This window comes from Amyelois transitella, chromosome 18 (genome assembly GCF_032362555.1).
Source record: "Amyelois transitella isolate CPQ chromosome 18, ilAmyTran1.1, whole genome shotgun sequence".
NCBI lineage: Eukaryota > Metazoa > Arthropoda > Insecta > Lepidoptera > Pyralidae > Amyelois > Amyelois transitella.
Window position 1 is genome coordinate 7662358 of NC_083521.1, and position 21307 is coordinate 7683664.

The following is a 21307-nucleotide window of genomic DNA, read 5'->3' on the forward strand; positions in this document are numbered from 1 at the left end:
GTATAGTTGTTTCATTATCTCGACGCTTTTCTGGATCAGCTAATTATTCTTACGGCAAAGTGAGCAACATCTTTTTCCCGGAGGGTAGGCAGGACTACATCTTTCCAAGATCTTTGTATACTTATTTTGGTTCAACCACATTCTTTAAGGCTTCTCGGTTTAATAGGTATATTTTTGATCTGATTTGACCATATTAACTGACTCTCATTATTTTTTTTGGAAAGTTATGCCTACCAGAATCGAGACATAGGATTTTTCCATTTCGTGTGTTAATCGTCGAAACCCTTTGAATTTGTATCACGTGACTAGCGGCTGTTTCATCAATCTCGAAGCCCCACGGAAAAGAGGGGCTGCCCTTTGATATTTCATGTGTTTTTTTTGTTTGCATAAAAAGTGCTAGACTGTATTGACTAAACAGCCGGAAGCTTTTCAATTTTGGGGTTGGTTAAAGCACTTTATTCATTTATCATTATTTTGATATAATTAAAATTTGGTGGAGCGTTTTTCCGTTACTTGATAATTAGTTCCGGCATAAAATTTAACAGTTCTAGATTCTCCCTGTATGTATTGTAGAAGACTTTAGGAAACAATTAGATCAAAATTACCAAGCTGGGTTAGCTTGGTAATTTTGCGTTAACGACTTCGTACAGCACTTAAAAAATAAAGTAGGTATATAAGTGGATTGGAATAAAACATCTGAACACGTTTAAATGATAAAGTTAGATATTTATGGAATCTTTATCCTCGTATCACCTGTTGCCAATAAAAGGATTTTCCTCCTTGGTTACGAAGTCCATTTGTATTGACGTGGAAATTGTATGAGAACTGAACAAATGAAGTACCTTTTATGTCAAACTGGATTAAGCCCGCAGCGCCGTTCGCGTAATCTTCCCACTCCCGTGAGAATTTTGAAGAATAGCTGATTCGCGTATTTTGCCACTCCCGTGGGAATTTAGGAGTATCGTCTAAGTGATTTACCAAGAAACTACTTACATGCCAAATTTCAGCTTCTTACAGTCAGCAGTTCCAAACGCTTTTTATTAAAAACTACATTATGTACGTTCGAAATATGAAGGAAAATAAATAAAAATAAAACCAAATACGGGTACCTACTTATAAAGTACCTACATACTATATAACTATCGATAAACCTTAGCGGAACAAATTTTAATGTAGTGAGAAAGAATGTCACACTTTCATTCGAACATGATTTAAGACGCTAAAAATTTTTACTAAAGATAGCACAGCACATTTGAAGCAAATAGTTTCTGAGTATAAAAAGATTTTGGGGGATTGATTATTGTGAATGAAAATCAGCGTATTTCACTTTAAAAAAATGAGGTTATTTTAATCAGTAAAATGCCTGGGCCGTTGAAAAGACTGCGGAAACGGAACCAGCACAAAGGGACGCGAGCAAAAAGCCAGTCCGGACACACGCCACTTCGAGCCACTCGCATATAGCCAAGGCTGCAAAATTTTGCTTCCTAGCTGAAAGAAGTGAAGAGTCACTTAGAACTGTAGGTAAAATTGCTTGCATTGCTATACATATTGTGCTTGTTGTATGAAACGCCTGAAGCGAATGTTCTGATTGTCAAAATTATTTTTGTCAAATGTCGAAAATAATGCTGAAAGAGTTTATCTATTGAAACTACAGACATACATGTAAACACGTCTTTATCTCTTACGGGGTAGACTGAACAAACGATCTCCAAAAGACTGGAAGGCCACGGTCAGCTGTAATTAAAAACAACCAAAACTAATCTTAACTATAAAGGTGAAACACCCTTTCGTCTCTTTAAAGGTTTGTAGCCACTACAGAATCAACCAAATTGCAAAATTATTGACGACAGTATTGATTACACTGTTTGTTCACGATGAATTCTACACAGAATACATTCCATACATCTTCGCACTCTCGTTTACAAGCGGAGCGTAAAATCATTATCTGCGGTTCGCTCTAATGAAAAAAAAAATCACTGTGCAAAAATTATCATAATCGGCGTACGAACAATCTTGCATTGTTTCCACCGCGTCGATAATTTACCACAGACAATTATTTCGCTATTTACCACCGCAATGTCAAAAACGTATATGTGTTGAAAAAAAGTTACATCACTCTATTGTCACAATCAAGGTTAACTTTATTTATTTCTATGATTTGAACTTACACAATAAAAACTTCGAATAAACCCTTAAAAGCATTTAATTTAACCAATTGACCATGACAATTATCTTCTTCTTTTTCCTGGTTATAGACCCGGTTGCGTCCTCACCACTCTGGAGAGGAGCCCGGGGTAAGCTCTTTACTATGGATCCTGGATTGGGTGAGTCAGGTTTTACACGAAGCAACTCCCACCTAACCTCCGTAACCTTTGTAGGGGAACCTAACCCGTATTGGATCATATAACAAATACAAACGTATTAGTATGACAAAAATAAACGTACTTACGTATATGACAATAACGACCATAATAGTTATAAACGTAAGTTATTAATATCAATGTTTTTAATATTGCGCAGATAAATAGCGCCAGAATTGTTTCTAAACTCTTCGCTAGTCTAGACAGCTTTGTTTTTTTGGGTCATGCTGATGTTATCCAGTCAGTCATTAGATAAAGCCCATGCCCTCCCACCATCTATGTAGGTACATTGCCTACCTATATACGCCTACCCATTATTGGTATCACCCTCTCGGCCTTGATAAGTGTTTATGGGTTTGCTCCTATTAATTACTGAAAGGGTTTCGCCCAAATGAATCATGCTGTTTTCAATTGGTGTCCTATTTTTAGATACTGTACAATTTGGGCGAGTTGTGTCGTTGAAATAAAGATTTTTCATTGTTGGATGGTCATGGAGACTTAAAATATCAAAATTTATTATCAATTTATCTGAAATCTTACTTAAAAGTTCAATTTAACGTTTCACCTGAAATCTTTATAAGATACGAAAGATATTTATGAGAGTAACAAAACAAAAGTACACTTGCAAATTTTATGAAGTAAAATTAATATGGTCTTATACATCAAAATTAAAAGCTCTAAAATGATATAATATTGTCATTTTCGCCCTTTGGGAAAATAGGTCGTCGTATCTTTAAAAATTGAGAGTTATATACTCGAGGTCTATCATAAAGCGCAAAAACATGAAACATATACTTGCTATGTGTAATATTTTATTTTTGTCATTATTTAACTACAGTAGAATATTCTGTTTCTAAATTAAATAAAAAGACTAATGAATAGAAATACTAAACCAAAGATGAAGATTTATAATATGAGACGAATAATAATTGATGGTATGTCGATAATGTACAAGTTTTCAGATTAAAATATTAATGCATAAAATCTGATCTGTTTTGTTTCCAAACACGTATGTTTGGAAGATTTCACTTCTACGATTCGGGTCAGACTTTTGGTGGTAAAGACTGATAAAGCTGATAAAGACATATTGGTAATTGTTACGAGAAATTACATAATCTTATTGATCGTAAAGACCGACGAGGTAAATAAAGCATGCCGTACATACATGATAGATAATAGGATTTGTAAACAACGCCTCACAGAAGATGTTAGTCTACTAGTCTAGTCACAACAAACACGTGTTTAGAAATACGCAGTGCGGCTTTACGTACAGAACAATAGCTATAATAACAACCTCCTTGGATAAACTAATCGCGTGGGAGTCGTTAGTGGAATAGTCTATGATGTGGAGGAATTTTAAGACATTTCCCGGTGAAAGATAGGGAATAAGATGAAAGTCAGTAATCGTTTAATAATTGTCTTTTTTTAACTATAGTATAAAATCAATTTTGAAGATTTTATTTACTGAGGCTAACGCATTCTTTATAATCTAGCTGTACCTTGTCTTGCTAGATTACAATGTTGAAGCAAATTGAGTTTAACGTGTTATCGTTTTTATCACGCCCGTTTACCGTGTTCTGCACATCCATAACTTTCAATTAAATCGTAACTGTGAAAAACGCATTTTTCCCATGCCTTTTCTACTGTTTTGCGAAGGTTGCTCGCTATCGCTTTTATTCGTTATTGAGGTTCATGCTGGAAATTCAAAACAGGCGTTACGTGAGAGCTAGAAATGTTTATCAATATTACCGAACCGAATATTATAAAAAATCAGTCCATTAATTGGACTGCTTTTGTCTTTTTTCACGCCAGGATTTTTTTCATCTAGACAGCCTTTGCAGGAGTTCATTGATTAAGTACTGCATTGTGTCGAAGACACGCGTTTTGCAAATATCATCTAAATAGCTGTACGTATTTGAGATAAATATCAATATTTACATTGAAAAAACAAAAACTATGTTCAAATAGTCTAAAAATATCGTTGTAATGCTGCATTAGCAATGGATCCAGCTATTAGTTCCACTTACTACTGATATGGAACGTAATCTGACTGCTGCAAGGGAATTAGGTCACGTGCAACTCACACACTGATCTCTTAAATTGAAGTTGAGGCCCCTTTGATGAGATACTGCTAGTTACTTGAGAGGTTCAGAGAGCATTGAAACTTTAATGACCTTAGAATGATTCGCACACATGAAGAATATCCAAAAGTTATTATTATAAAAGTTTTATGAAACACCTTATCTTGATGATGTATTGACAATATCCTTATTTCTATTGAAGATATGAAATAATGTTATTCAAGGTAATCTCCTTTATGGCTGATTAGTTTTTCTATCATATGAGATGGAACCACACGCAGCACATAATTAACGCTCGCAATTAGTGTGGGGTCATCGCTACCAATGTCCACTAAAGCTCCTAATTACTCTAATGTGCCCTAATCTTAGTAACGGCTGTCCTTGCCACTTGTGTTTGAGGAGTGTTTACTTGTAAAACTCTTGGTAGTTTGATATAATTAGTATTAGACTAAAATCTTTAATGAAGGTAATATTTTTGGTATTCCGATAAAGAGCAGCATCATGGATCACATGGATTCAGAAAATTATATGATGTGACTACAAAGAGAAAAAGATCTTTTTGTACTCTCGTGACATGGCAGAAACAATTTCTGGCCACCCAATGATATAGCATCAATCAGATTCTATGAGCGAGCATTAAGTATGGTCGCTTCGTGCATCATCTGCGACGAGAATCATGAATAGCGTCACCAAGATAGTGCAAAGTTCCAAGAAGTTGAAGATATGAACAAGCTAGCGCTCGTCCACCGTCGTATCTATGGTTATCTGATCGTATATATATGCCATAATGAACCAACGATAAGATTACTCAGATTACCACATCTAAATCTAACGGATAATGTAATGAGATCATTCTTTGTATATCATGGAAAACAAATAATATCTCGAAATTAATCAGTTGCGACTACTTTTATAAACGTTATTTCCTTCTCTCATTTTAGATCAGATCAAATGCAATAAACTGAAATAAGCTCTAATCTCTCCTCACTCATATTGCTTTGATCTTAAGAGATTTTTCTTGCTTCTTCCACACTCATTATTCATACATTCTCATTGATTGCTTCTCCCAACTTTTCCCTTTCTGAAGATATCAGCAAAATAGTCCTAAAACACATGAATCCACAGTTACACTTACAAAACAATAGAATATCTGTAAAAAGAAGCGTAGAGATACAGTAATCTATGAAAAAAATGTATATAGTTCCGATTGTTACACGGTGTACTTTCACCATTTTTTACGATAGTTTAAAAACAAACATCATAGTATTCCAGGAAGTTGTTCAGACAATTTATGTCGATCAAAATATCGATTGCAAGGGGACGTGATATACCTACGTCTGGCACAAGAATGTTCCCTTGCTGTGAGGGTTGCTTACTTCCCCTCGTCTTCACCCAAACAAACTTGTCTTTGTCCCCCCAACCATTTTTCAGAAGAGCCTCCGTCTGGGTCGGTGCCGCGTTTTCCTCCCGTTGCTTTGTGAAAAATTGAATTCGTAAATTAAAAGAGTCAGCGGCCAGTAAGCCAGTTTTTGAATAAATGTTGAAGCGTCATTCTCTTTTATTCATATTATTCTAATTGACTTTACTGTACTATACTGATATGAATTCTGATATTAATGGTTTAATTCTTTAAATCTAATCTGTAATGTTATTGAATTTTTAAGTCATATAAGTAATTATCCATTCTGTCATTTAATGAGACGCGTCTTAAAATTATTTTATTATTCTTTCTAATTGAATTTACTTCAGTCGTTTTATATCAATCCTTCAATTTGCACAGGGCTGTAACAAACAAATGATAATATATGTGTGTGCTGCGTCACCAGGCAATGCTCGAAAACAAAAGCCTATACTTATCAGGTTTTACATGACAATACCCGCAGGCGTAGCGCGTAGGAAGTACTATATTATTATATAGTAGTTACGTTCTGTAGTTATGTAAATTGCGATGGTTCTGTGACGTGGCAACCCTAACTGAGGTTGTATAGAGCGATGGGCGGCGGAGAGAGGCCGCGGGACGAGGGGCCGCAGATTGCGCGCGCACCAGCGGCGCCGCAAGTCGCGAGTCGCAGCCGAGACCGGCGCGTGGCAGTCCGGCCGCCCCCGCAGCTCGCATCGGTCCGGCGACGCCGGGCTCCGCTCGGATGCCGCTGCCGGCCGCCGCCTGCGATGGTCCACGCCGGGCCGGCCGCGCGCGCGCCCTCTCGCGCGATGTTCGCCGCCGCTGAGAGCAAGCCGCGTCGTGCTGTCTCGCCGCTCGGAATACCCAAGTCTCCTTCGTTCCACTCGGGTCTCGATCTCGTCGCGAACCAGGCGACCACAAAGCGCTCGGAGAGTGTTTCGGACGTTGCGCGTGCATTCCGTTTCGCGCTTTTCGCCGGTACCGGCATGGAGGGCCAGGGTCCGCCGCAGAAGGCGCCGTCGCCGCCGGACGCGCGCAGCCCGCCGCCCCCCACCGCTGCCGCAGCTGTCTCGCCTGAGCGCCCTACGCAGATCCCCAATACTGATAAAGAGAGTTTGATGGTTCAACTGCCCTTACTAAAAGGTCCGTCATCTATGTTATTCTGAACCTAACCACATTATCCCATTTGCAACAAAACCAGATTCAAAATCTCATCTCTGTTTATATTGTAAGCTTCAGTTGTTTAGTTGGTTTCCTATAAGCGTCTGCGAAACGATAGTATTTATTTTGAACACGCTAGCAATATCATCAGCCTAGCACGCGATACAAATTGTAGTAACACAAGACACAAAGCTAACATAAAAACTGTAGTGATCAGTATAAAGCCAATACATTATTACTATAGAAATACTTATTCTTAATACTATACCGCCCACTCCTTTAACTGCCAACCTTGAAGAGGCCCAATGCCGGCTGGACCAAAACAATGCTACTGAAACACTGAAACGAATGACTGTCTCGACGTGGATAGAATTCGTGCTGATGTATATAAAGAAAGAAGAAAATGTCGAAGCGAAAGAAGTATGCAGAGATCGTGGCAAGTGGAAAGAGGTAGTCTCTGCCTACCCCTCCGGGAAAGAGGCGTGATTTTATGTATGTATGTATGTATATAATATAGTGCATGAAATGGCGAAAACGCCGCAGAAATATATCGACCCATCGGCCAGTGGTCGGCCCCGCTATGTATGCCATGGGAAATGATTGCGACGTCCTCGCGCCCTGCGGTAGTCCCGGTGGCATTATGTATGCGATGCGAAGCTTTATAGGCTTGCCGTAGTGGGTGCTGTGCTGAGGGACTCATTGAGCATTGATTTGTAATATTAACAGCACCTGACTGGTACGTTTATTTGGCAGAAGTTTGACCGAATGATTGATAGCTACTACGTTACATGTTGTCTAGAGATTCATAGATTTCTTCATGTTTATTGGAATTAAAAGCAGCAGAAATTGTTTTTTCTAAATCTTATAGTGGCCACATTGAGTCTGATTTCCCGAATTTTTAATTGTCGTCTTGAGGCATTGATGCTATTGCTGATATTATAACGCAAGTTGATAAAGCCAGAATAAAGCGTTTTATAAGATTTAAATGCGTCTGGATGACCTAGGTATATATATATTTGTCTCAAGATCTCAAAATATTACTTAAATAACCCTGATAAAAAAAAACATAAAAATCACAATACGCCACAATCAATAATCTTTGTTATATGCGGCGTAGGTTTGATCTATTTCAAGATCATTGTTTAATCTCTCATCATCTTCAATGTCAGTTATGTTTTCCGTTTTCTTCGATGTGTCATATCAGTTTTGCACGTTGATATATTTTGCAGGTACTATTTTTATCTGATGACCAACATTGTTTACTTTTGATATCTCCTTTATCATTCTACACATTTTTGCACATCTATTTAAGAGATTTATGATTAGCGATTAGTCTGTCATTATTTAATTTTTGTATCATAGTCAAATCTTAATCATCCTCTCTCCGTGAAATTTTATAATGAGCTCTGCTTGTTAAAACCTCCATGTTGCGTAAAGCCGAATAGCCCCCGAAGGGCCAAAGAGGCAGAGTATTTAAATACCTTTAGACACATTTAAACTTTCCGTACAACATTCGTACCAAGGCTCTAGGGACAGATCTTGTTTACATACGCCATTTTTAAATTAAGATATGCGAACTCTGATTAAGGTAATATATATTCAGGCTTAGGTAAAAGGATACGATGAGTTTATCAAAAGGTGGCAACAGTTTGTTTTGTGGCAACAAACGCAGTGTTTTGCTCAATCTGTTAAATAGTTTATTAGCAGGCATTTTATTGATTTGCTTAAAAATTATAAATAGCGGGTTCTAAAAAGGGTGTGATTTTTTTATGTGTATGTATAATTAACTGGAGGGCGACTTTGTTTTATATTTCGAAGTGATTAAATTCATCTTCATGCTCTGTTTCATCACGAAACAAACCTTTGCCTAACTGGTCCTGAAATACAGACATATGTATTTAAAAAATAACATCTACAACTACTGGTCGGGTTAACATCGTGCACTCTAAATGTAGCACTGAACATTATTCAGGTATTTTATCTATTGGCACCGGTTGCAGGTGAATCAATTTGCAAGATATGTGAAAATCGCCTTAGTGGTATGCAATGGAAATACGCCAGCTTTCATGGCCTAACACGTGTATGAATTTTGTGTTTCTTGTTTATCTTTATATACTAGCTTTTGCCTGCTACTCCGCCCGCGTGAATAGGTAATATGTCCTCTTACGTGTTCCACACTATATGTATGCAAAATTGCATGGAGATCGGTTCAGTGGTTTTGACATGAAAGACTGACAAACAAACACATTAATATTTCTATATCAGTATGATTTTGCGTAATAAATAATAAATAGTCTGGAGAAGGATATAGGGTATTTTTTGTCACGGTAAAAACTATAGTTCCCTTGTGATTTGCGAACCTGTATTCGTTTGTAGGTGTGTCGCTAGATTCGCGCGTATAGGTGACGCGGAATTCGCGCGTGTCGGTGGCGCCAAATTCACACTGGTGACACTGCGGCTAGTTTAACTATAAGTTGTGTTGACATCATTAAGTGATGGGTACTGAAAGCAAAAAAAAAATATTACCTGGGTCAAAACGTTTCTCTTCTATTACAGACGCGCCAGCAGCGGAAAGAGAACAGCTGTTCGTGCAGAAACTGAGACAGTGCTGTTTGCTGTTCGACTTCGCTGACGAGCCGCTGTCGGACCTCAAATGGAAGGAGGTGAAGCGCGCCGCGCTGCTGGAGATGGTGGAGTATGTGACGTCACAGAGGGGCGTCATCACCGAAGCCATATACCCGGAGGCGGTTAACATGGTGAGTTGAAACATACGTATATTCACGTCTTTGTTCCTCACGGAATGGACATATTTAGGTGTATGTCTTGATAATGGAATTTACATTAAAATACAGATTGCTAACCCATACCTAACCTAAAAGAGAGTCAAAATGTTATAAGCCTTTCTCTTAATTGACGTTTTTCGTGAGTTGTGCGGTTGACTCTGTCACTTATTATAAATAATACAGGTTTTAAACGCGCTCTTTTTAACGCATATGTATATTCCACAGTGCCGTGTGATAAAAAAAAAGAATAGGACGTCGTAAAAGGCGACTGACAGGCTTGTAAACCTGGGACACTTCTTTTAGGCCTTGGCCTAACAACCTGTTACTATTTGAATCTCTGTTCTATCATAAAGCCATACAGCTGAACGTAGCCTATCAGACTTGTCAAGGCTGTTGGCTTTTTCTTCCCGGCAAGGGATAAAGACGTGATTTTGTGTATGTATTCAACAAACCAACTATAGTAGTGTTTGGGAAACGCCATAGTTTTTAATTCCTCATTTAAAAAAAGTTTAAGACATGCTACTATGGACTTCGTTTTAAATTGTTTTGGGGCTTTCGCGTTATATTGGCTTCTTCCCTTCCATCTCCCATTCCCACTTACTTGTGATTTCAAAGTGCATAGCATAATTTTAACTCACAAAGTACCCGGAGTTATTCGACTAAGCGACAACTCTGTAGTGATTTTGTTTTAGCCATTTTAATTTATGCTTTTGTATACAATGACTATAAGGATGTCTCTAATTAACACGTTAATGTTAAGTAATTTATTTTTATTGGAGACATTATGTTTTCTAATTAACCGTCCTCTTCTTCTTTGGAAGAGATTAGCTTCGAAATGATTTCGTCATTGTAAATGTAAATCATTTGCTATCTCAACACGTACATTTATGTACTGACAGGGTCTAAGGGTGCACTAAGTGTATTTAGTATTTTTCGAAATTCCTGCTGGAACTGGAATTAACGGGATTCGCGGGCGGAGTCGCTGGCATTATTTAGTATGTCATTGTAATTGCTTATTGATAGGTCTCCGGTATTTATAAGGTACCGCCTCTTATCTCTCTATGTATTGTTTAAATAATAATTGACTTGCCTTAGAACTTGATTATTGCTATTTAATGATGCAACACTTACCTATTGATGACGTGTGTTACTATGTAGGTTTAAAGAATTTATTTAAAACTAGCTGTGCCTGCGACTTCGTCCGCGTGGAATAGTTATTTTTGGCATCATTGAAACCCTCAAGGATGCTCCTTCCCCGATTTTTTTCACATTTTTCATTACTTCTTCGCTCCTAATAGTTGCAGCTAGACGTTATATAGCCTAAAGCCTTCCTCGATAAATGGTCTATTCAACACAAAAAGAATTTTTCAATTCGAACCAGTAGTTCTTGAGATAAGCGCATTCAAACAAACAAACAAACTCTTCAGTTTTATAATAATATAAGTACAGATTAATCTAAGTGCCTATTTAAACAAAAAAAATATTCTAATAGAATTATAACCAGAAATATGTACCTACAACTTACAAAAGAAAAAGAAATGAAAATAAAGTTGAAACGCCTGTGCAATACTATCTTGCCGTCGTCGGGTCTTCCCACACTCCCTTAGGGAGTCGGAGTAGATTGGTCAGGGCTTTTGGCCCTCTTCAATGGCATCATCGCTGCCTACGACAGTAGGCAGGTCGATGGGGCGGCCGTGATGGCCTGGGTCTTCACGTCTTCATATACTGGGTGTTTTCATTGGCGGCGGCGTCGTCACTGGTCGACGACGTCTGCCGCAAGGCAGCGAGGGGAGAGTTTTACCCGACGGGCGTGGAGCGGCGCGATACCGCGCAGGTGGCTGTGTGATGACGCGTCCGCCCTCTCGAATATCTAGTTCTCCCACTTCAGGTCCCTGAGGATCGTCGAGTTCCTCACGTAGCGCGGGGCTCCGACGACTGCTCTGAGACTTGGTTCTCTTGGGCTCTGAGTCTTCTCTTGTTGGTCTCAGAGCAGTATGCGTACCACGCCGGGGCCGCGTACGTGAGGCGGGATCTGAGGTACGTTTGGTAGATCCCGAGCTTCGTCCTCAGGGGGAGGCTGGAGGAGAGAACTGCGTGAAGTCTTCCCCTGGCTGCCTTGGTCATAAAGCTTGCACTCGCCTCCCGCCCCTTTTATACCCTGCCGCCGCGAGACGCGTCGAGCGCGTCAATAATTCAGTATTTACGCGCGATGGCTTGTTAGCGTATTTCATTTCATGTATAAGTTTTGTGTTTCTATACCGATTTCGATGTTTCTTTTTTTATTGAATAGGTATTTATATGAATTTTTAAGAATTACGAATGAGTGTTAGTCTCATTGGTATTATAAACGTCAGAGTATAGAAATATAATCAGAAATCTCCGAACCGCTAAGCTATTAGGAATTACACGTGTTATTGTGAGTCAACCATAACAGATAGACTTATGCTGTCTTGGGATTTTTTTTTAATAATTTTATTTAGAATATTTCCGTAATACATGGTTTTGCTGTAGCTTTAACCATTAAGGCTGCACACGCGACGGAAGCTTAAAAAATCAAGTTACTTCTCCCGTTTTCCCAACATTTACTTTCACTGCTCTGCTCCTACTGATTGTAGCGTAATGAAAAGTATACTATAACCTGCTCAGGAGTATGAAGAATAACTGTACCAAGTTTCGTTAAAATCCGTCAAGTAGTTTTTGTTTCTATAAAGAACATACAGACAGACAGACAGACAGACAAAAATTTTACTGATTGCATTTTGGGCATCAGTATCGATCACTAATCACTCCCTGATAGTTATTTTGAAAATATATTCAATGTACAGAATTGACCTCTCTACAGATTTATTATAAGTATAGAAGATATAGATAGCACTAATGTATTAAAAGACACCGTATCAATTTAAACAAAAGATTTCAAGTGATAACAAAAACTTATGCACGTCATAATTACTGAATACTGTTAGTGAGGTCAGGTAATCTGTTATTCTCATTTATTCTATGACTTGAAGAATGAGCAGTTATCGACGCCATAGTCACGTAACTTTGATTTGTAAATTGTGAAAGGACTCTTGCGTTTTTTATATTAATGCTAGTCGTATTTTTAATACCCAGGGTAAATGTTAGTTTATGATCAAAATATAAGGCTAAGGTAAACTATATAATAATTTTCAATGAATTAAATCGTATAATCGAATCAAACAACAATATCAATCAACATACGAAACTTAAGACACATCAACAGATAAAAACAATCATAGCAAAAAAAAGAAAAATTAAAAATACTTTATTGTACTCTACAGACAATAGCTACCTATATAAGAAAAATAAACCACGAAGCCAGTTAAAATAGCGATACTTTCAAAATGTCGCGACAAACACCGATAAATATCCAACTTGATGTCAGATAAGGCTCCTCTTCCGCTCAGCGACGACGCCTTGGCAAAGTTACTTAGATCGATACGCCCCAAATTAAGATCCAAATTCTAAACATAGTCTGTGACAAGCTTTGCAAAACCTAGCCGAGCCAAAATTCTGTACGTAAACTTACATGAACGTTTGTGAAAAGCAGATTCCTATAAATAAAGAGTTATTATATTGTACTGTATGTATTTAAAGCCTTGATACTTCTCAAAGCCAAGCATGTCTGATGTATAAAAGTTATAAAGAGTATATGTTTGTTACAACATTAACTGATTGATAAATTTGGTCAGTGTCTTGTCTTTATAAATACTTATTACCGTTTTTTTTGCCCGTGAAAACGATCATTAAGTTAAAAATAAAACTTTGTAAGGATAGAGTCGACTTTTATAGAATCTCTTTGAATTAAACTTTGATTGGTTGGGTTCTTTTTTCTAAAAATACCACATCAAAACAAAAAAATGTATCAAACAAAAGAAGATTAATAAATTAACTGTTGTCCCCAGTTCGCGATAAACTTATTCCGGACGCTACCGCCTTCTTCAAACCCTAACGGGGCCGAGTTCGACCCTGAGGAGGACGAACCCACGCTGGAGGCGGCGTGGCCACACCTACAGCTGGTCTACGAGCTGTTCCTGAGGCTGCTCGAGTCTCCAGACTTCCAGCCCAACGTCGCTAAGAAGTATATCGACCAGAAGTTTGTATTACAGGTCAGTTCGTCTATAGAAACCTATTCTGTAAGTTACTAGCTTGATCTAAAGTTTATAAGATGATTTCTGAGGCCGCTCGAGTTGCCATACTTCTTCTGTGTAAACCTGTGATGTAAACCTATTACGAATGTTACCGCCTCCATCTAACTAACCCTAAGGCTATTAGTATAACTGTATATTGACGTGCATCGACGCGGCGGAGCGGAGAAGCGACTGAATATTGACCAATAGGAATGCATAAAACCTCCGCTCCACAATCCTATTAATCCGAGCTCGTGTATGAGCCATTTCATAAAAGTTGACTGGTACAAAATGCTTTTATGTTCAAGTTGATCTGTAGTGGCTTACAAGGTTCACGAAAAAACCGTTAAAGTGTTGCCGTATCTGTCTGTCTGGCAAATAAAAAATATCAACAGTCAACACGCCTTTGTGTTGACGCACGGCTTATTTACGCTGGTTTCAAAGAAATATTCCTTGCACAATTCAGCACAAGAACATCTCGCGATAATGCCTTTAAATAGCACTAACACAGCATGTTACTCGTACAATATCGACCCGAGTTCTTTGGCAAGGTGCCGTGTTAAATGCTCGCAAACGCTCCAACGCCTAAACCTCGCCAGACGAGATAAGGGAACCATGTGTTGCCACATTATCGATTCATAGTCGTAGTCACATGAATGGGAAGGTAGTTTAGTCGCCCTTATTCTGACTATACGTACGTAAATAGGTGTGTATGCATGGCTATTGTAAGACGGGTATGTTTACTTTGTTTTCTGTTTTTTTCGGTTTCTATACTTTTTGACTTTCATCGATGTGCTTCTTCTTAAGAGTTTTAACACAGTCACGTTTACATACAGTCACGTCTTTATCCCTTACTTGGTAGACAGAGCTTAGAATGTCAAAGAGACTGGCTCGTTCAGCAGCCACGTTAAGCTGTATGGCATAATACAGATATTATTATAAAGAAATTCACAATTGAAAATGTTTCGGAGAATATAACTGTACTGTCATGTAAACGTTTTAAATAGGCCTCGCACTACACAAACAGTTAATATTAACAAATTCCGCGTTCCGCCTATCAGACGCGCCCTTGACCGAAAACTTGTATAAACAGACAGACGCGACATACGTCTTCTAATTTATATTGTTTCTTCTGATAAGTAGTAAGTATATAATTCTAACTCCTTGACGGCCTCTATGGCGCAGTGGTAGTGCGCTTGTCTGTGACACCAGAGATCCCTGGTTTGAATCCTTGCCAGGGCATGATGAGAAATGAACTTTTTCTAATCTAAATTTTGGATGTTTATCTATATAAGTATTTATTATCGTTAGTAGTAGTAGTAGTGGTTAGTATCTCGTAACACAAGTCTCGAACTTACTTCGAGGCTTACTCAATCTGTGTAATCGGTCCCGTTTATATTTATTTATTAACCCTACTAAGTACAGTTAATAAATAAATAAACTAATTAATACTAATTGTGTTCAAATTAAATAGATATACATGTGAATGTACTTGTCTTTCTGATTCACATACATACATAAAATCACGCTGTTTCTCGGAGTGGTAGGCAGAGACTACATCTTTCCACTTGCCACGATCTCTGCATACTTCCTTCGCTTTCGGCGGCGGTGGCTCGGCGCGGCGGTTTCGGGTACTCTTGACCCTTTGCCAGGACGATTCACATGTAAATACATAATTATATCTATTTAATGTGAACATAATTAGTATTCTACATACTAATATTATCAATGTAAAGTGACTGTGTGTATTGATCCACTCTTCACCCTTTATCTTCTTAACCGTAATTCATAAAATTTTCCACACAAATAATTGGGTAATTAATTGTGTGGAAAATAAGTACCTACTTTTCTTCCGTGACTTAGTTCCTGTGGGAATTGTGATGAAGAAAAATGTACGCGAGCGGAGCCGCGGGCACATAATTTTATATATAAAATACTCGTGTCACAATGTTCGTTCCCGTACTCCTCCGAAACGGCTTGACCGATTCTCATGGAATTTGTGAGCATATTGAGTAGGTCTGAGAATCGGCCAACATCTATTTTTCATACCCCTTAGTGACAAGGGTTGTCCACCCTTAACATGTTTTTTAACTAGAAAATACTTTAAAAATATTTATATGGCAAAACAACGCTTGCCGGGACAGGTTGTATTTACTCGTATATAGAGGTTAGTCTGTTGTGTGAAATTTGATAAACAGTGGTTAATTGCTAAGGGTGGTTGCCCTATGAGCTATAATTAATATAAACTCGCCACTAATCCCTCACAATCAATATGCGTGAATAATTTAGGGGCGAGTCGGGCCTAGGGTGAGAAATGGCCATATTGCGCTTTGCTGTGACCCATCATTTTATATGTAAAGTTTTTCTGTAAATGCTACAACTGTGTAGAAAGTTAATTATATTTATACTTACTATAATAATCTATTTCAATTATAAAAAGGTAAACTTCTTCGCTTGTGTGGTCATGAAAATTCTTTATTAGTTAAAAATAGAACTTACATCATCTGCAGGTGTTATAATAGGTGATGTATGTGGCGGGCTTCTAGAATAAAAAATTTCATGATTTGGTAAAAAGCTTAGTAAGGTAAGTAGTAGTAGTTTGTTCTAGAGGTGTCGCGCTCGGATAATAGACCTTTTGCAAATAAACTTGTAAACAAGAAAACAAAGTTAGAAACCAGTTTTTGTTTACAAGTACTCTATTTACTGTTTAAAAGGAACTTGATCAGTTTAAGCCATGTAAGTACGTACTAAACAATTATATTTTACAATGACGCTAAATGTAACACGATCCGCAATACTCGAGGCGCTACTTGATACTGAATTGATGTTTATTTCCTCAGTAGCTTTTACCCGCAGTTTCGCTCGTGTGAATTTAGCGCTATATACGAAAAGCATCACCTTCAAAAAGCAACGAATTTAGCGTCACCTATAGAGGAATCTAGTTTTTTCGAAAATCCCATGGGCACAATAGTTTTTACCGGGATGATCGGATCCTATGTCCTTCTCTAGACTCATTATTAGGTTACGCAATAAAGAAGATAATGTCAGTAGATTACCCGGGAAGGGGTAACAAACAAATATTTATAACATTACTTGGGAACTTAGCTCCTACTCTTGACGTGTCAAAGTTTAGTAATGTGAACATTATAATGGGCTTAGAGTGGGACTTATAAACGGTTTGTTCATAGACGGAAAGTTTCCAAAAGTACAGTCGCCTGCAGATAGACTGACCCCCATTTGGTACACCATACGGGTGTATCGAAACCAAATGGGGGTCAGTGTACACCTGGGTCATGTTTCTCTGCAGATAACGAACATTAATTTAAACTCTTCTTCCATCTCCGCTTTTTTTTACCATAACCTTAGTTTGGGTAAGTAATAAAAGTAGTAATTAAAGTAATAATAATTAGTGTATTGACAGCCCTGGCCCATCCCAAACAGCTCAAAACACGACGTCTATCGCCACTCCCACCTCCGTAACATTCAGTAATGCGCTATTGGGTAATAGCTCGTTTTGCGGGGTTATTTCGGGCCGCCCTTGAACGTTTGTTGACTGTTTTGCTGTGACACTAATTTTATACATATACTCGTAGGTCCAGGAACGTTTTTACGCCTGTATAAAATATAGGTATTGATTATCGTATGCCTGGATGAGGTACAGGTTATAGTCATTATTATCTGTGTGGTTCCCGGCACGAATACGAAAAATAATAGGACCACTCCAACTCTTTCCCATGGATGTCGTGGTGTCGAAAGGCGACTAAGGGATAGGCTTACAAATTTGGGCTAATCTCAGGAACTACTAGTTCGAATTGAAAACTGCTTTTTGTATTGAATAGACCATTTATCGAGGAATGGCTTTAGGCTATATAACATCACGCTGCAAGGAGCGAAGAAATAATCGAAAATGTGAAAAAAAAATGGGAAAAATTATTCATCCTTGAGGGCTTCAAAGATGCCCAAAATAACTACCTATTCCACGCGGACGAAGTCGCGGGCACAGCTAGTTTTCTATATACGCCACTTTATCAACTCATTACGTACCACACGTTGATGCACGTTTTCACGGGCGCCACCGCCGGTCACGGTCCCAACGATCACGTGTCCTTCCAATATTTTTAGATAATCGATACCCGCTGAACTCTATGCCACGTACATCTATAACGCGATCACTCAACCGAGGTATCCTAGTATCGACGTGTGTATTTATATGTGACATTATATATAGTTATATCACTCACTCACCTATTGTAAGCGTTTTCATACAACGTATGTTCCCTTGAACCTATCATGAAATAACGTGAAACGCCACCTTGAGTGTTCCAAATAAGTTCCACTTTTAATCCATGGTGCATCCCAAATCCTAACGTTTCTAACGCCAATCTCCTAACTCCTCTCTCTTTCCTAAGTCCCAGCCCCTATCCGAGGCACTAAGTCAACCCTGTTCCCTTTGTTTTTTTTTAAACACTAAATTGATTGGAGCATTTAAAAATTACATGTTTACCAGAAGGAACTCTTATAAGATAAGTATTCGTATACCTGCAAAAATCCGGCGCATGCTAGACTTCCAAGAGTTACCTACACTGCCTCTTTTAATTGTTGGCAATTCTGACGGTAGTCTTCCCACCCAATAAACTGTTATTTACCATATTCTTTTCATTTTGTTTCAGTTATTAGAGCTATTCGACTCTGAAGACCCGCGGGAGAGAGACTTCCTCAAGACCACATTACACAGGATATACGGAAAATTCTTAGTGTTGCGGGCGTATATTAGGAAACAGATCAATAATGTATTTTATAGGTATGTACCCCAAGTCTTCATCACCACGTAGAAAGAACCAATAGTCTCGAAAAGATTGAAAACACACGGTCAGCTGGATGGTTTAATCACCATAAATTAATGAGCGTGTGTTTCCAATTCAATTCCACCGAATTGGGATTCAGATCGTGACAGGTTGCTTGTCCGTCGCCTAGAAGAATTCCAAGTAACCAATTTTATATAGTTCTTTCCCTTGATTGGCGTTTATTATCTGCACGGACAGAGAAGCAGCAAACATTATTTAGAATACGATTATATTTAGGTCTGTATAATATGGGCCGACTAGGTGACTGGACATCTCCTGATGATGCCGCTGTCCTAAGGTCTCCAATATTCAGTAAAAGATAATAGATGGATTTTCTAATAAGTCTTTGAATTGGTTTCATTGTAACACTTATTTTACCACTGGTGAAATTGTCGACTCCCCTGTACTCTCATTACAAACGTACAGTCAACTGCAGATAAACTTTACCCTGTACCCTGTAATGGTGACATGAATGTCATGTTTATATGCCATTGGCTGTACCATTATAATTCAAACAATAAATAAGTCTACAGAAGTCTTTAAGGCGACGACATTTACACTGAACGGGTATATAAAAAACCACAGCCTGAAGTCCATTTAACTTATTACGACACAAAGAAATAACAATCGGTGTGGTCATTAGCTGTTCATCACGGCTATTCTTTTGTCATTACATGGGATAGTTTTTTGTTTGTGGTATTTATAAGCATATTAAGTTCGAACTATTTATTGTACTGGCTATTAAAAATTATTCTGGCGTTAGTCGTGATGCGCCCGAATGCAACCCTGGATTCAGGTTTTTATACAAAGTGACTCCCATCTAACCTAACGTAACCGATATTTTATCATAGTACTAGATTCATGATGAATGCCAATTTCCTCACCTTGTACGATATCCATAAGAAGAAAATGGAGTAGTTCTATTCTACTAGTGCCAAGGACCACATGGCACTTTTTGCCATAAAAATATAATGCATATGATTTTTTTTTGAGATGTAGGTTAATAAAGAGAAAACAGAAAGTGTGAACAAATGAAAAAAAAAAAGAAATAACAAGATATGTTTTGAACTTTACATCTTGTGAGCGTACCTTAAATCAAGTTAAGAATTTGTTTGTATTTATGAGGTGTACTACAAGTAACATACATACATATAATCACGTCTATATCCCTTGCGGGGTAGACAGAGCCAACAGTCTTTTAGTGATAGGCCACGTTCAGCTATTTAACTACTACTACAAGTAAATATGTCTATAGTATAGTTACACAGTTTATTGAACGGCGTTTGCAATTCCAGGTTTATCTACGAGACTGAACACCACAACGGCATCGCGGAGCTCCTGGAGATCCTCGGCTCCATCATCAACGGGTTCGCGTTGCCGCTCAAAGAGGAGCATAAGATGTTCCTTTTGAAGGTATACCGACTGCTTTAACGTATCTTCTTTCTCTTCTTGTCTCCGCTATTTCATTCGATGTTCGCTTTTTGTCTCTCTCGCACACTCACTCACTCCATGTCTACTCTCCTCCACTCTTATCTCCTCTCTCTTGCGTTAAGTGCTGGGTGTTACTTATGAGTCTTCATGTATTTATAAATGTATATACATATTTATATAAGTATGTTAATTTATTTGTGTGTATAAGTATTTAGGATTATATAGGATAAAGATTTGTATGTACTTCTGCCCTATGCAAGTAGTTACTTTTTAGTTATTCAATGGCTGACTTGAAGAGATCCCTAAATGGCACATAAATCCGCCTACAAAAATGTATTTTTGGTGTTCCTTCGTATTTACAATAAAGATATAACGAACAATCAAACAACATACATACATACATAAAATCACGCCTCTTTCCCGGAGGGGTAGGCAGAGACTACCTCTTTCCACTTGCCACAATCTCTATGTAACTATCTCTATGTATCGATAACAATCAAACAAACTTAGTTTTATTAGGTACTTAGAAAAAGTCATCAGTCAAAACCCTGATTTTGTGTTTCAGGTATTATTACCACTACACAAAGTGAAATCGCTGTCGGTGTACCACCCCCAGCTGGCGTACTGCGTCGTTCAGTTCCTGGAGAAGGATCCGTCGCTCACGCAACCTGTAGTTAGGTGAGGAATTATATCCATATAGGTACTAGAGGCCGCCCGCGACTTCGTCCGCATGGAAACCCTGTCAATCCCGCGGGATCTCTGGGATTTAAAAGTAGCCTGTGTGTTATTCTGGGTCTTCAGCTACCCACATACCTAATTTGATCGTAATTGGTTTAGTGGTTTTTGCGTGAAAGAGTAACAAACATCCATACTGACATCCTGACATACTCACAAACTTTCGCATTTATAATATTAGTAGGATTTGTTATAGTTAGTTATATGTAGTTGTTTAGTTAAATAAAAATAAAATAAACTTTTTATGATGCCTTATGAGATTAAAATTATCAAATTACATCCAAAATATCAATGAATCCCAAGTTTATAAGTCTTTCCCTTAGTCGCCTTTTACGACATCCATGCGAAAGGTATGGAGT

At 38.1% G+C, this 21307-nt stretch overlaps 1 protein-coding gene across 4 annotated transcripts in view; it reads left to right on the forward strand.

Annotated features, from left to right (window-relative positions):
* The window catches only part of LOC106129954 (serine/threonine-protein phosphatase 2A 56 kDa regulatory subunit gamma isoform), a 53456-nt gene that overhangs the window by 17844 nt on the left and 14305 nt on the right, over window positions 1-21307 (forward strand). For 3 of the 4 annotated variants that reach the window (XM_060949073.1, XM_060949074.1, XM_060949072.1), the window contains 5 exons: window positions 9561-9760; window positions 13714-13917; window positions 18609-18739; window positions 20078-20195; window positions 20779-20891. In XM_060949073.1, coding sequence (XP_060805056.1) covers window positions 9561-9760; window positions 13714-13917; window positions 18609-18739; window positions 20078-20195; window positions 20779-20891 — 766 coding nt within the window. Of the gene's footprint in view, window positions 1-6498; window positions 6987-9560; window positions 9761-13713; window positions 13918-18608; window positions 18740-20077; window positions 20196-20778; window positions 20892-21307 lie in introns of those variants that run through there. The other variant, XM_060949076.1, reaches the window with a different exon arrangement.